At 37.4% G+C, this 13,258-nt stretch overlaps 1 protein-coding gene across 1 annotated transcript; it reads right to left on the reverse strand.

Moving 5' to 3' along the window:
- Nucleotides 1-5,495: 5,495 nt before the first annotated feature.
- Nucleotides 5,496-11,325, reverse strand: saal1 (serum amyloid A-like 1). The gene is made up of 13 exons (XM_007578607.2): nt 11,175-11,325; nt 10,459-10,658; nt 10,089-10,190; nt 9,716-9,799; nt 9,509-9,588; nt 9,357-9,416; nt 9,163-9,278; nt 8,822-8,987; nt 7,455-7,537; nt 7,182-7,367; nt 6,886-7,043; nt 6,697-6,789; nt 5,496-6,100 (listed from the first exon to the last, which is right to left on the reverse strand). Exons 1-13 carry the CDS (start codon nt 11,176-11,178, stop codon nt 6,023-6,025), a joined length of 1,410 nt encoding a protein of 469 aa, XP_007578669.1. The 5' UTR covers nt 11,179-11,325; the 3' UTR covers nt 5,496-6,022.
- Nucleotides 11,326-13,258: the final 1,933 nt, after the last annotated feature.

Here is a 13,258-nt window from a genome sequence, read left to right on the forward strand (position 1 = left end):
ACATCAAAAGGAGTCAGTTGAAGTTGATCAGGATGCCTCCTAGGTGGCTTCCTTTGGAGAATCACCAAGCACGTTTTATTTGAAGAACAAACTGGATAAGACCCGGAACTTAATGAGCAAACTAAGTTCTGGACTAGGAATGCCTTGTGAGCCCCCAGAATGAGCTGGGTGTCACTGTGAAGATGGACGTCTGGTTTTCCTCTTGGACCTGTAACCCTGTAACCCCGACAACGTGATTCGGATTGTGAGTGGGAGAAAACAATGGATGGATGGAATATCGTGATGATGAGAATCTGCTGACATGACAACCACAATTCTGGCCTTTAGGGAAGTGTGCCAAGACAAAAACCATTGCTGAAATAAAACAAAAATAAATCTAATTTGTAGCTTACCACAATCAGTGTTCAGTGTTCAGCAAACATGTGGGAAAAGATCATGTGGCCATAAGAAACAAAACGTAACTTTTGGACCTATATTCAAACTGCTATTTGTGACAGAAAACACTGCATATCAACCATAAACAGTATCCCATGATACCGTTTATGAAACATGGTGGTAGCAGCATCAGGGTCTGGGGATGCTGACAGATAAGATGAAAGGCAGTGGTGTCCACCTGAGATAAAGATACAGCCATTGGTGATTATTTAACTGTGTAGTGTTAGATTAGTCAATGAATATCTATCCACTCCATGGTATAAAATACCAGATAAATGCATAGTAACTATTATTGTTCTTCCAAGTTGTGATTAGGATTGTAAAGTGTTGGAAAAGCATGACTTTGCAATATGAGATTTTCCTCACTACTCTTTTGTTTTCCACAATCATCGCTCACGGAATCACAGAAACTAAACAAATATTGACTCCAAGCAGTTTTTCAAAATTGTAATTTAGTCGACATTGATATTGCAAAAATAAGGGATTATTACTGAAATTAAATACAAATTTAATACACATTTCATTCAGCTCCTGCTGAGACTATGGCATCAGAGCATATCAGTAATCTTTCCTTCATGTCACTGCTGGAACCACATCCAAGCCTCAAGCCAAACATTGATTTTAAAAACCTCTGTAGAAGAAATAAAAGACATTTTAAAATTCAGCATCATTAAAACCAAGGCTCATGTGTGAAGTTTGCCTCACATGTGTGTGTCTGTGTGTGTTAAAGCTTCAGTCTGGCCGATCTGTCCCAGTTCTGTTCACTCCAATCAGACAGATTTACTCACAGTGTCTGATCATCAGAGCGCTCGACAACTCCCTGGCTAATCTCTGCCATGGCAGTAAGCACTAGAGTTAATAAAGCCAAAAAGTGAGCTGCTTCTCACTGAGCATTTCGAAGATGTGTAATAAAAGATGACAATTTAAAAAAGAAAAAAGTTTTCTTTTTTCGTACACACTACAGCGAGTCAGAAATTACAACTTACAACTAAAAATATTTAACTGAACCGTATTAACAGCTGTAATTAAACAAATGTTAATTTATCAGGACACAATAGAAAAAGCTTCTTAAGGTAAACAGTTACACAAATTCTAACCTAATGGAAATGTCCAGATTTATTACATTGCTTTGATAAAAAATAGCATTATACAGTTTTAGTTATGGGATAATGATTAATCATGCTTCCTGCGAAAAAATAAAAGAAGTATGTAAAAACTGGTTGCAAAAAAAGCAGGACAACAAGACTCTTCTTCTTCAAGGCATCTGATCTTGTTTTCCCATCACAAGTATTTAAGTTTCCAAATATCCAAGGTTTCTTCCACATCAACAGTTTTCCAGTCTTTCATCTGATCCCAGGCCTTGCTTACACAACTAGCTAATCAGAACAGTGAATAGTCAGCTTGTGTACACTTCCTGTGGCTGGAATGCAACTCTGTAATTAGCCCCTCGTCTGTCAATGCAGAGCAAACAGCGGCATCTGCTACTGGGTATTGGTGAAAGGCATCAGTGTACACAAGGACAGGGGGTGAACCGCGCCTGCAACATTCAAAATAATCCTTAGATAGTATAAAAAGATGTACCTAGATTTAAAAGCATCCAGGTATTTAAAAAAGAACGCCACTTAGTGTTGCCTAATGCTCACTGAAACATATTTTAATGAGGTGTTAACATAAAAAAATATTTGTCTATGCCAGTATTTTTGTAGTGTATTTTGTTATCACATTTATTGCACATACTTCAGTTCAAGAAATTACAAATGTAGTAAAAAGAAAATATTTTTACAATTTTTTCTTTTGAGTTATCAGGTGGTAACACAACCATTTACAAAGTAAATGTTTTTCATTGTAAATATAAAGTATTTCTAGATTTTCTCTTGGCAAAATTCACACCAGATATAGCAACCAAAGCAATACACACACTCAAACACATCAAAGCAAATTATTGCTTAGCTTTATGTAAGGAAGTGGAAAAGGGTACGGGCATTTAACACACAAAGAACAGGAAATGCAGAAAGGCATAGAAAGCCAAGAAATCAGCTAAAAACTGCCAGTATTTAGATTTAGATTGTTCTGTACAAATCGGTTTCTAAATTCTGAATATTCCAGTGAGTGGCCCTGCAGCCAATATCCAGAAGCAGAAAGAACATAATTTTACTACAAACCATCAGAGTTAAGAAAAGCATGTTGGAAATTGTTCAACCGTGCCAACGTCTTAAAGCGACGCTCAGGAGGAGCGGGGCAGATGTCACGGTCAGACACCATGTTTGAAACAGAGGTTACGTCTAAAAGGAAATTTATAGTGCCAACATCATGGTGAGAACTGTTCTGGAGGTAAACTCTTTGTAATTTTTTTAAAGCAGAAACCTTAATAATAATTCTACAGGTGTCACTTTCAAAGACTTTTAATGATGTTCAACTTAGAAAAGATGCTAAATCCTCCCAAAGCCAACCACTTTTTAGCTCAGCACACATTAAAACATGCTGATAACTGTAAAAAAAAAATTACTGCTGAGCCATAGATCATAATTTGTACAGATTAATTGGTGTGCACTTTATTATTATAATTTTCCAACCGATAAGCCAGCAGAAAAAACAAAAAAACAAAAACAAAAGTAGAGCATGTTGTTAAGACAAATTCAAATATTAGCATTGTCTTTACAAGTGGTAAGGGTCAGAGCGTGTGATGTTCTGGAGATTACGTAAAACGAATGTTTCATTGTGAGCCTGTTGACAAGAGACGGAGGGCGGGGAACTCAGGAAATGAGCTGAACTGGGCTTTGGTTGCACCCACTGGCATCATGTGTCTTTGTTAACACGCCTTCTCCATGCAGGTGCTTGTGAATGGGAGAGTCCTCCGAATCAAAGGAGAGGCTACGTGAAAGTCCACACGTATTCCCTGTCCTCCCTGTGAGACCTGTGACAACTGATACCACAGGATCAGGGGAGGACGTGCAAAGAAAGGGATATTTATAAGAACTTTTCGCCATTCAGGACATGGTGGATCTTATGGGAAATTGTTTTAAAACAAATTTATTTAGTTTTTTGTTTTGATTGTATTCAATATGTTCAAAAGCCAGAAAGTTAGAATTTAATGATCTAAGTATATATAAAGTATGTGACATGCAATGTTACTGTGCCAACAGATTAACCATTTTCAACATTTTAGCCTCACTGGTTCCTGGTTTGCTGACACTTAAGTGTTATGATGCATTTCTTAAATGCTTCTTTCATTGTATTTTTACTGTGAAGTGTTCTGTGACTCCTGAGAAAGGAGTAAGATTTACTTTTATTCTATTATATTTATTTTTTTAAACACAAAGGAGGCATGAACTTTGAAGAATTAAAAAAATATATTAAATTGCATGAATAAAAACCTTAAATTGTGACATATTCATCCCTCTTTAGTAATCCTAAAATAAAATTACCTGAAACTAATTGCTTTTATATATTTAATATTTCATAGAGTCTGCCCTTGTGTAATTTATCTCTGTATAAATCCAGATGTTGTGTGAAGGTTTCAGATGTTTGGCCTAAAATATTAATGAACAAAAAGCTTTTTTTGTTGTTGTTGTTGCATGGAAGACCAAAGAAAAAACAATTCTCAGTCCCTAAAACACAGTTTGTGGCTGTGAAGTTCAAGGGTATGAATAGTTTTGGCAAGACACTGTATATTCTAACAGGGTTTAAGTTTTCATCAAATTCAACAGAATTTTTTTTTTAAAACAAAAAAACAAAACAGTGAATCCTTTGGGTGTGAGGTTAAAGGAAACTTCATATGTGACACATCACATCAGCATCAAATACATCCAAGCCATCTCGGTGCTAGTGATGTGTGAGCTATGTGCACAGGACACACAACTACCACCCAGCTGTGTTTTGTTCATGAAGTCAGATTACATCATGCCGCTGAGAAGACTGGCAGGCAGACAACCAAGTTTGGCAGAGCAGCGGGAAACATCTGGGCTTCAACTGTGATTTTCTGTGACATGAGTAGCCTGGCAGCAAGGCCTGCAGACAGAGGAGAGTACCCGTCACTGGGCACAAGCCGTCGTGAAAGACCAAGCATGATTAGCTAACTTGGCATTTCTTCCTTATGACGACAGTTGTAACCTGCGTGCAGCACAGGTCAGAGCAGAGGTGTTCAGAGAGATGTTGCTCCCCCGATCCCTCAAAAAAAAAAAAAAAAATAGGGATGGTCCTCCGTTCTCACATCCAACATTACCACGCAGGGATTTCCATTAGAAAGAGTGTTCTACATATCAATCCCAGCTTTAATTAAAGAGCTGCTATATTCAAGGGGCCTTGGTGAGCCTGCTGGAAGTGCGCAGGCTGCTGGGCTCTTCTCCACGAGTGGGCGAAGCGCTTCATTTGGAAACCAGATGAGTTTATTGTTTCCAGGCTCAAAGCCTTTCATCTGTTGTTTTTGTCTTTATCCTTACCAAGTGACTGTCACCCTTTGGTAAACACTTGATCTCGTCATCAGCATCATTACTCATATGCTTAAAAAAGGTGACTAAACGCAGTTTTGTCTTATGTGGAAATGTACTTATAAAATGCACCTGGCAAACAGTTATTGTTTGAAACATGAATGTAAATAATGAGCACCAGGCCGTAAACTAACATTTATTTTTAGGTTTTGTGACACACAAGTTAAAAGGTGGAAAAGAACATTTCTACCAATTATTAATGTCATCTAAGATGATCTTCTCTGTTTGGTCAGGTAAAATAAATTGTATTTTACTGTAATAAAAGCACCTGTCCAGGGTGACCCCGCCTCTCGCCCCAGAACGTTAGGTGGAGATAGGCACCACACTCGGGACAAGGGTGTAAGAAAATGGATGGATGGATGGATGGATGGATGGGTGGGTGGAATAAAAGCAACAATATCATTTCTCAGTTATGATTGCTGCTTGAAGACATGGATGTTTCTTTGTAAAGATAGGTGAAAAGAAAATAACCTTGAAAGAAATTAGTCCTTTAAGATCAATTTTAAAAAGTATGAAAACAGTTTTTTTTTTTTTTAAGAACTGTTAGAGAAACCACCAGCCGTGGTACATCGACTGAGTTAAAAGGAGACTAATTAGATGTTGGATTTATTTTCCCCCACTTCTCAGTAGTTATGCTCCCCCCCAAAAAAAAGGCTGGATATTTTCACAGCAAGTTTATGCTCCAGCAAAAACATTTTAAACAAATTTACCAAGGGTGTCAATAAAAGTGTCCGTCGCCATCATAAATCCTCAAGTAAGCAAAAAAAAACAAAAAAACAAGTATGTGTGTTTGGTGTCCTGAAATCATATTGGCCGACTGTTTGCTTTAAATTTTCTTATCACATCATTACATCAATAATTCAATAAAGGGCACATATAATCTTAATAAAAAAAAGTAATTAAAAACTGTAAAACATGTACGGATCTTTAATCTTGCCAAGAAAGGCAATCATAGATCAAGTTATCAAAAGAAATGATATAGTTTACCATTAATGATAATGTCTATCACATGGAAATACAAATATTTGAAGAGGAAATACTAGGTACTATAAAAAGCAGCAGGAGACTGAATGAGAGCTAAACACTGATCAGCTGGAGCCTCAGACAGGAAACTGAGTCCTCATCATGTCTGCCAGTTGAGGATCAGCCTCCGACAACGCAGCCTGCAGGTGCTCAAACTGTACAAGAGAAGAAAAGGGGAAGGGTGGAAATGACGTGTTTATTTTCCACAGGAGGTGGTGTGGTGGGACAGTCTGTCAGACTAATTAGACAGCAGGTCTAAAATAAAACCTCTCAATATAAATAGCAAAAACAGGAGAGGCTTTTATTTAGATCACAGTAATGTTATTTGTACAGGAGAATTTAAAATCCATTTTTGCACAATTTTCCATTCATTTGAATTTGGATCTTGTGCGACAAAAGTTTATTCCAAGAAATGCTTCATGTAAGATACGTGAAAAGCCTATGTGATACATCTCTCTCCAAACCTGCGTAATTGTTAGAAATAAGCCTAAACTGAATTTTTTATTTTACACTAACCTGTACTGTTTTCACTCAAATACATTAAAGTGACTTTCAGTGTCATCTGATACTCGTTCACATTACATCTGGCTTTTATAAACATCAAACTTTGGTCAGTTTGATAATATTGTTGCACATTGAGAATGCTTGTAACAGCAGCTGATTACAGACGATATACCAAAGAAATACAATAAGACCAATTCATAAAAAAAGGAAAAGTTTAAATAGTAATATGTCTGAAGAGAGAACTTACAGAAGTCTTAAAATTGGGAAGCAAACAGGCTGCAGCTGCTTGGCAAGTTTTCTGTGTCAGGTCGTCATTCTTTATTAAATCTGTAACCGTGTCCTACAGTGAAACAGTACAGAAACATGAGATCATTTACAGTTATCTGGCTGTACGTCTGTGATAATAGGAAAAAAATTGCAATATTTAATTGATTACCTTTGTAATATTAAGGCAAATGTCAGCTAGAAACTCTGAGGTGATCTCTGCAAGAGTCTGCAGCTGGTCATCATTTGCTTCGTCTTTGTTGGAATCTTCCTTTTTGCACTCGCTTTGATGCTGGCACACCCGAAAGACTGACCCAATCAGAGACGGACCTGGATAGCGGGAAAAAGAAAACAAAAAACAAAAAAACAAAAAATTATTTGAAGAGTAAAAGTCGATCTGGGATATCAGTCCAAAAAGACTTAAAAGTTTTGAAGCAGGTGGAACACTGGAGATGTTTGGAAACTTACTTGTGTCGTTTCTGCTGCACCACGTATCCTGGCATCTATAAAGAGCCTGCAGCACAGACAGCGCCTGAATTAAAATGCTTTTCTGCTCATGCAGGACAACCGGAAGATCATTTAGCTGACAGAGGTCCTCGCACAAAACGTCACTAACAAACTCCCACAGTGGTTTGCCAGGTCCGTCAGGCGCCGCTGGGGAAAACAATGACATGTCTTTTCTCAACTCGACGTTTAAACCTTGAACCTCTTGAGACTGAAATCTGATGAAAGAAACGTTACCAAAAACCTGAATGCCCTCCTCTACAGTGGTGAGAAGTTGGAAGATGTGAAGATAAACCTCCAGACCATCGGGACTCTCAGACCTGCGAAAATATAAAGATCAATATAATGGAACTTCACATGAATGTGGCTTTATGAAGCTGTTGCCAAAAGACAGGTATGTTGCTGCACAGTGAAATCATTAACATGCTACAAAAAAAAATTTAAAAATCAGCTTCTTTTTTCAAATGCAGCTTTTGTAACACGAGTGGCATTTATTCATTAGTAGTTGGCTCTGAAGAAGGATAAAAAGAGAAGGGGAAGACATGCAGTGAAGCTCAAACTGTCAAATTAAGGGATTTTAATACGTGTTTGAACCAGCCTGGTCCAGGTTGAAAACACAGACTTCAAATAAAGATAAAGTTAGTAAATACAAAACACACTTTTACAATGATGGTTTAATTGATTCAAAGAGGAAAAAACACTAAACCAGCTTGACGCTAACTGAACCACTCCACACGTCTCGCTGCGCTAGGAAATCATTTATTCTCCTGCAATGCCACTTTCCATAGATCGTAGAGATAAGCGCATGTTTGACATACTCATCTTCATCCACATTTTAGATGGATTATTTATTTATTAATTTATTTGGCAAGGACAACACACAACAATTAGCATTTCTGTAAGTAGGCTGTAAATATCTGTTGACCCTGGACAATGTTCCTGTTGATTTTTATATTTAAGAAAAGAAAAACACAGCTGAATAAAAACAAAAAAACTTTCAAAAGCATCCTGTTAATGTTAATAAGAAAAGAGGTGAAATATCCAGCCAGTGTTAAAACCCATCTGAATGTCTTTAAAAGAGCCAAATTATTAATATATCCATGACCATAACCAGAGCATGTAAATGTCTGAACAGCACTGTGTGTGTGTGTGTGTGTGTGTGTGTGTATCAATCACTAAATGTGTGGCAAGTGTCAAAGCCGCGTGCTCCTGTCACATCAATAATTATTCATTTCATTCATATATGGTTCTTACAATCACTGTGACCCAAATACTACAAGGTACAACTGGAGTCAGGTAGTGACCTGATCCTGTTTGTCATTTTTACAGCTCTTACCAGCAGCTGGTGAGTTGGCTGGAAGTTGACAAGGAAGGGAGTACGAGCCAAACCTTTAAGCCTTTTCCTAAGCCTGTTACATGTCAGCATTTTCTCAGCCACTGCTTCTCTCCTCTTTATTTTTGCTATATATTTAAAAGGTAAAGTCAATATTTTTCTGTGGAACCTTTCTATGTCCAAGTACAGAAATGGAAAAGTTAGCAACACAATGAAAGGCGTCGGATCTGTCAGGAAAGGGTGCAAAACTTGGATACCACTTCTTTCCCACCTGAGCTGCTTTGCTGCCTCAAGGAGACACAAGCTCAACTCCAGACTGATGTCCCCATCTCGCTCCTTCTCATCACTCGGCTGAGATGTGATCCAGCACTTCATTAATTCTTCATCGAGGTCGAACAGTTTGTCGATCAGCTCTCCCACCTTCTCCAGCAGATCAGCTGAGTAACACAGATGAGAATAAATTAGACAGCAGGCAACAAATATGGAAAGTCAAAGAGAAAAACTTCAAAATCACAGTGCTGCAAGAAAATGTAAGGTTTTTTTTTAATTATTTTTTTAACAAATACAAGCAATCAGCAAATAAATAGAAAGCATAACATGAAAGTAGAGTACTGTTAGTAGAACTGCTCATGATGAAGCACAGGCTGGAGCACACAGATGTCTGCTGTCGTATTCGCTGAAGCCACAGGGAACAGAAGTCTTTTTGAGACAAACAGGTCAACAGCAGTCTGCAAACATAACGAGAGGAATTAACGATACTCTATTAGTCCCTGATTTTCATTAGTTAGGGAAGATTAAAATGATACCTGCTGGTTTCTAGAAGGGTTGGGGGATCAGCATCTCCCAGAAGAAGCAACAGCACAGCACTGTGGTCACACCAGGGAGTTGCATTAGATATCAGAAAGGTAGCAGGAGCAAAATGCTTAATAAATAACTGGAGAGCTTAGTTGCCACTCACCCCAAATCCTCGTTTTGGCTGAGAGTCGCACATGTGTCAGGAAAACAGGCAATATTCCCAAGGATTCCTACACAAATTTCCTAGAGAAAGAAAAAATGATAGGTATAAAGTTGAAATAAAAACATTATTCATAGTACTAGTATTACAGGGACATTTATTGATCATTTAAGATTGAAATCTGGCGTGAATGAAAAGCACTTCACTCACTGTAAGACGTGGGCAGCGAGATTTGGCTATGACTCCAAGAAGGATATCAGCCGCTTTGAATTCTTGTAGGAAACCCGCCACGTCCTGCACGCATTAGGGCCGTAAGCAGTAAATATTAAAGCTGGATTATTGTTACATCATGCCTATAAATTCAACAGCTAAATGCACTGTGCGAGAAGATCTGCAATCTCCAGTTTAATTCCACATTTCCTTATGTAAATCTTCTTTAATTTTAATATCCACAATCTTTACAACAGAGCTACATTTTAGGCACAAATGAATTTAGATGTTTACAATTAACTTCATAAATGCATTTAAGCATTTTTTTTTTTAGTTTAATGTGCAGCAGAATATGGTTATTCAAGTACTGCACCTTATCCATGGCCATGTCCCAAACTCTGCACAGATCTTCTTCGTCATCGTCAGAGAGCTGCATCTGATCTTCTGAGTTCTCTTCTGAATGCTCTGTAATCGTCTGGAAAACAACGTGAGTTTGCAGAGATTTAAATATTAGTAGCAGTGAACACAAAATAAAGGATGCTTCAAATAACTTCGAAATGGGTGCAAAAAAAGAGAACTCGAGAGATTTTTGGCTTGGGATGAAGTTTTGCTGCTAAAAAAGAAAAATCCTATTTTGTATATTCCGAATGCAACTTTAGCTTAGATTATGTTGGCTTTCTAAACTTAAGACACGCTAAAAGTTAGTGATTAGGAAACAGGACTTAGCACGGCAGTCCACCTACCTGAATGAGTCGAGTCAGCGTGCTGAAAAGCCAGTGCTTGCTGTAAACGGTGTCTCCGATGGCATCCAGATCTTCTCCCTCGTCTCCATCAGCTTGGTCCGGGGGTGGCGACGGGTTACGATCCATATGAGGAGACTGGGGTCCGGCTGGAGGTGGGGATCTCTCATTTTCTTCCGGCTCAGCACCATCAACACTGCTGTCTTAAGGAATAAACAGAGACGCTCAATATAAATCGAAGAGCCTTTCAATATGAATGAATCTTGTTAATGAGGACTTTAAAGATCATTGCCGTAGCAGAAAAGCACGAATGTTTAAGGAATATTATATAGACTTTCCTTCAGTATTAAGCTATTATTTTAATGCTAACTTACAAATAAATTAGTTTTTAAAATGTTTATGTGCTAAATAGTAAAACAGATCCACCAAAGTATTCCTACAGTGAATAACTCAATGAAAGTTATTGTATCAGTTTTAGAGCTCTTTTCCTGTTCGTTTTGTTAGAAAAGTATATTGTTAAACCCATAAATATGTTGTCGATGTGAATAATCCAATGTTAGACGCCTATAAACCACGTGATTTTAGCTACTTAAGCCTCAGAAACCATTTAGATTAGGTACTAAATAGACATATTTAAGCTAGTTGCCGTCGTAAGTCGCTCCTACGGGAAGTAGTTTAACATTAAGTGTCAAATATAAACATGATAGGTTTAAACTTACCCATGGGGACCGTTCTGAGCAAAGAGATCTGGTTATCTAACGTTACATTAAAGTTTTAGAAAATTTTAAATTGCAACACCGCTCAATTTCAAACAGTCTCCATGTATGATGGTCACATTGGCTGCGCATGCGCGACTGATCTTGTTATGGTTGAGAACTTGAATGTAAAACACATATCGCCCCCTGTAGGTAGAAAGCGAAAATGTCAGGTCCTCCTCAGGTCTCACTCAAGTCTTCTTCCTCATTGTGTAAAATGAACTGCTGACCTCTGAATAATGCAAGAAATAACCTAAAATGGCAAGATATAAGAAATTACCAAAACTGAAATTAAAAGTCCAAACATCTAAGTATCATGACACAAACTGTTCAGTCTGTTTGATAGTAACTATAGGAGTTCAGACATATGTCATGTTTCCAACCTCTTTTAATAGAAATGTGTTGTCCAGTGTTCAGCGCTGTGGACGTGAATATCTCTTTTTACTAACTCACTCTGTTTAGTGATTAACAACAAAAACAGCTTTCACATGGTAGTAGAAAGTTTATAAGATGTTCAGAATAAATTTGATAGTTGTTCTCACCTCATCCCTCAGTGTCACTCTTTGTGATTTTGTTGAACATGTTTAGTTGACCCAATGTGAAATTGATCTTTAGATTAAGCATTGTGAGTTGCAGCCTGTGTTCACTTCTGGACACAAAGTGGAAGTTCACACTTTGAACAAGGGTTAAGCAAATTATTTGAGCTTTGCAGTAGCAAAACTTTTAGCTTAGGTGATAAGTAGGTATTACCTGAGTTGTTCTAGGGATTATTCAGATGAAACACTTTGGTTATGCATGTGTGGCTTATATTCAGCGTTTGTAGTTAATTCCACTAAAACGTGTCAAATTTTGACCTTCTTTATGCAATTATTGAAGAAAATAAGCCACACTGTACTCCAGTCAATATTTTTACTGAAGTACATGTATTTAGTTCATTTAGACATTAACTGACTGTAGCACCATATGCTTTTACAAGTTCACAGTTTAGCTTTTGTTATTTAATATATCATTGCTCATCTTGATAGACAATAATAAGATAAAATATTTTCCACCAGCTGAAATGAAACCACTGCAGCAGATGTCCACTGTATTGAGTTTTCCGGGCGTCTCAGGCTGTGCTGCATTTTGACGCATGTTGTTTTATGGGAAACGATGACAAGTCCTGGAGGTTAAATGTATTGTCAACAATCATTATACAAATGTTGAAGTACTGCCTGTAATCCACGCTGTCTTGAGATAATTCAGAGTGGGCAACATCCTCCTTCAATCAACAGTAGAGTAATAACTACAGAGCTTTCTCATTTCACAGCTGTCCCACTGTGGGAGTGGTTCAAAGCCCTGTTTGCACTTGGAGGAGCTTAAACCTGGTGACATTTGATCCAAGTCAATCCAAATGTCAATCCAAGTAAACAAATACCAGCTAGCTTTGTATTTTTTTTAAACCTATAGCCTTCCAACGTGAAAATAACTTAAGTTTAAATTGAAAAGTAGGAAAATTTTAAAGAGAACTTCTGACTTACTCCTATTTATAGCTCGAGGCTGTCACTCTATAAGCATAGTGCCAATATTCTGCAATTTTGATTTACTTTGCTAATGCTTTACAAATGAAAATGTGTAGATATGAAAAGTTTATGCTTCCATTTCCATTTTTTTCAGACATTTTGTGTGCTTACTTTTGACAGAAATTTAAATAAATATTGTTTATAATATATTTCTGTATTTGTAGTTTTGCTTTTTGGTTTTGTGTTGTTTGTATTTGTTTTCTTTTGGGGGGGGTTTTTAGCATTGTGTGCTTTTTCACTTGAAAGAATGGAAAGGTAAAAAAGAAAAAAAATAAATTACACTTATTCATTCCAATACAACACAACACACAGAAACATGCAGTAAGAGGAAAGAAAACTTTGGAGAGCACGAGGAGGTAAACGAGGAAAGACAAGTTTAGTAAAGTGCAGTGATTACATTGGAATAAGACCAATGCTAGAGCTTGTTCTGTCAACATGACTACAGAAAAGGGATTATGGCAATCAAGGATGCAGCTTTGTCATTTC

The sequence above is a fragment of the Poecilia formosa genome, unplaced genomic scaffold, assembly GCF_000485575.1.
Source record: "Poecilia formosa unplaced genomic scaffold, Poecilia_formosa-5.1.2 Scaffold484, whole genome shotgun sequence".
Taxonomy (NCBI): domain Eukaryota; kingdom Metazoa; phylum Chordata; class Actinopteri; order Cyprinodontiformes; family Poeciliidae; genus Poecilia; species Poecilia formosa.

What these genes read in the sequence shown, in the direction of transcription:
- saal1 (XM_007578607.2), bottom strand. An exon ending in ACCCTTCTAGAAACCAGCAG is followed by an intron (nt 9,279 to 9,356) that starts GTATCATTTTAA and finishes TTATGTTTGCAG; the next exon opens with ACTGCTGTTGACCTGTTTGT. An exon ending in TTCCCAATTTTAAGACTTCT is followed by an intron (nt 6,101 to 6,696) that starts GTAAGTTCTCTC and finishes TCTCTTGTACAG; the next exon opens with TTTGAGCACCTGCAGGCTGC.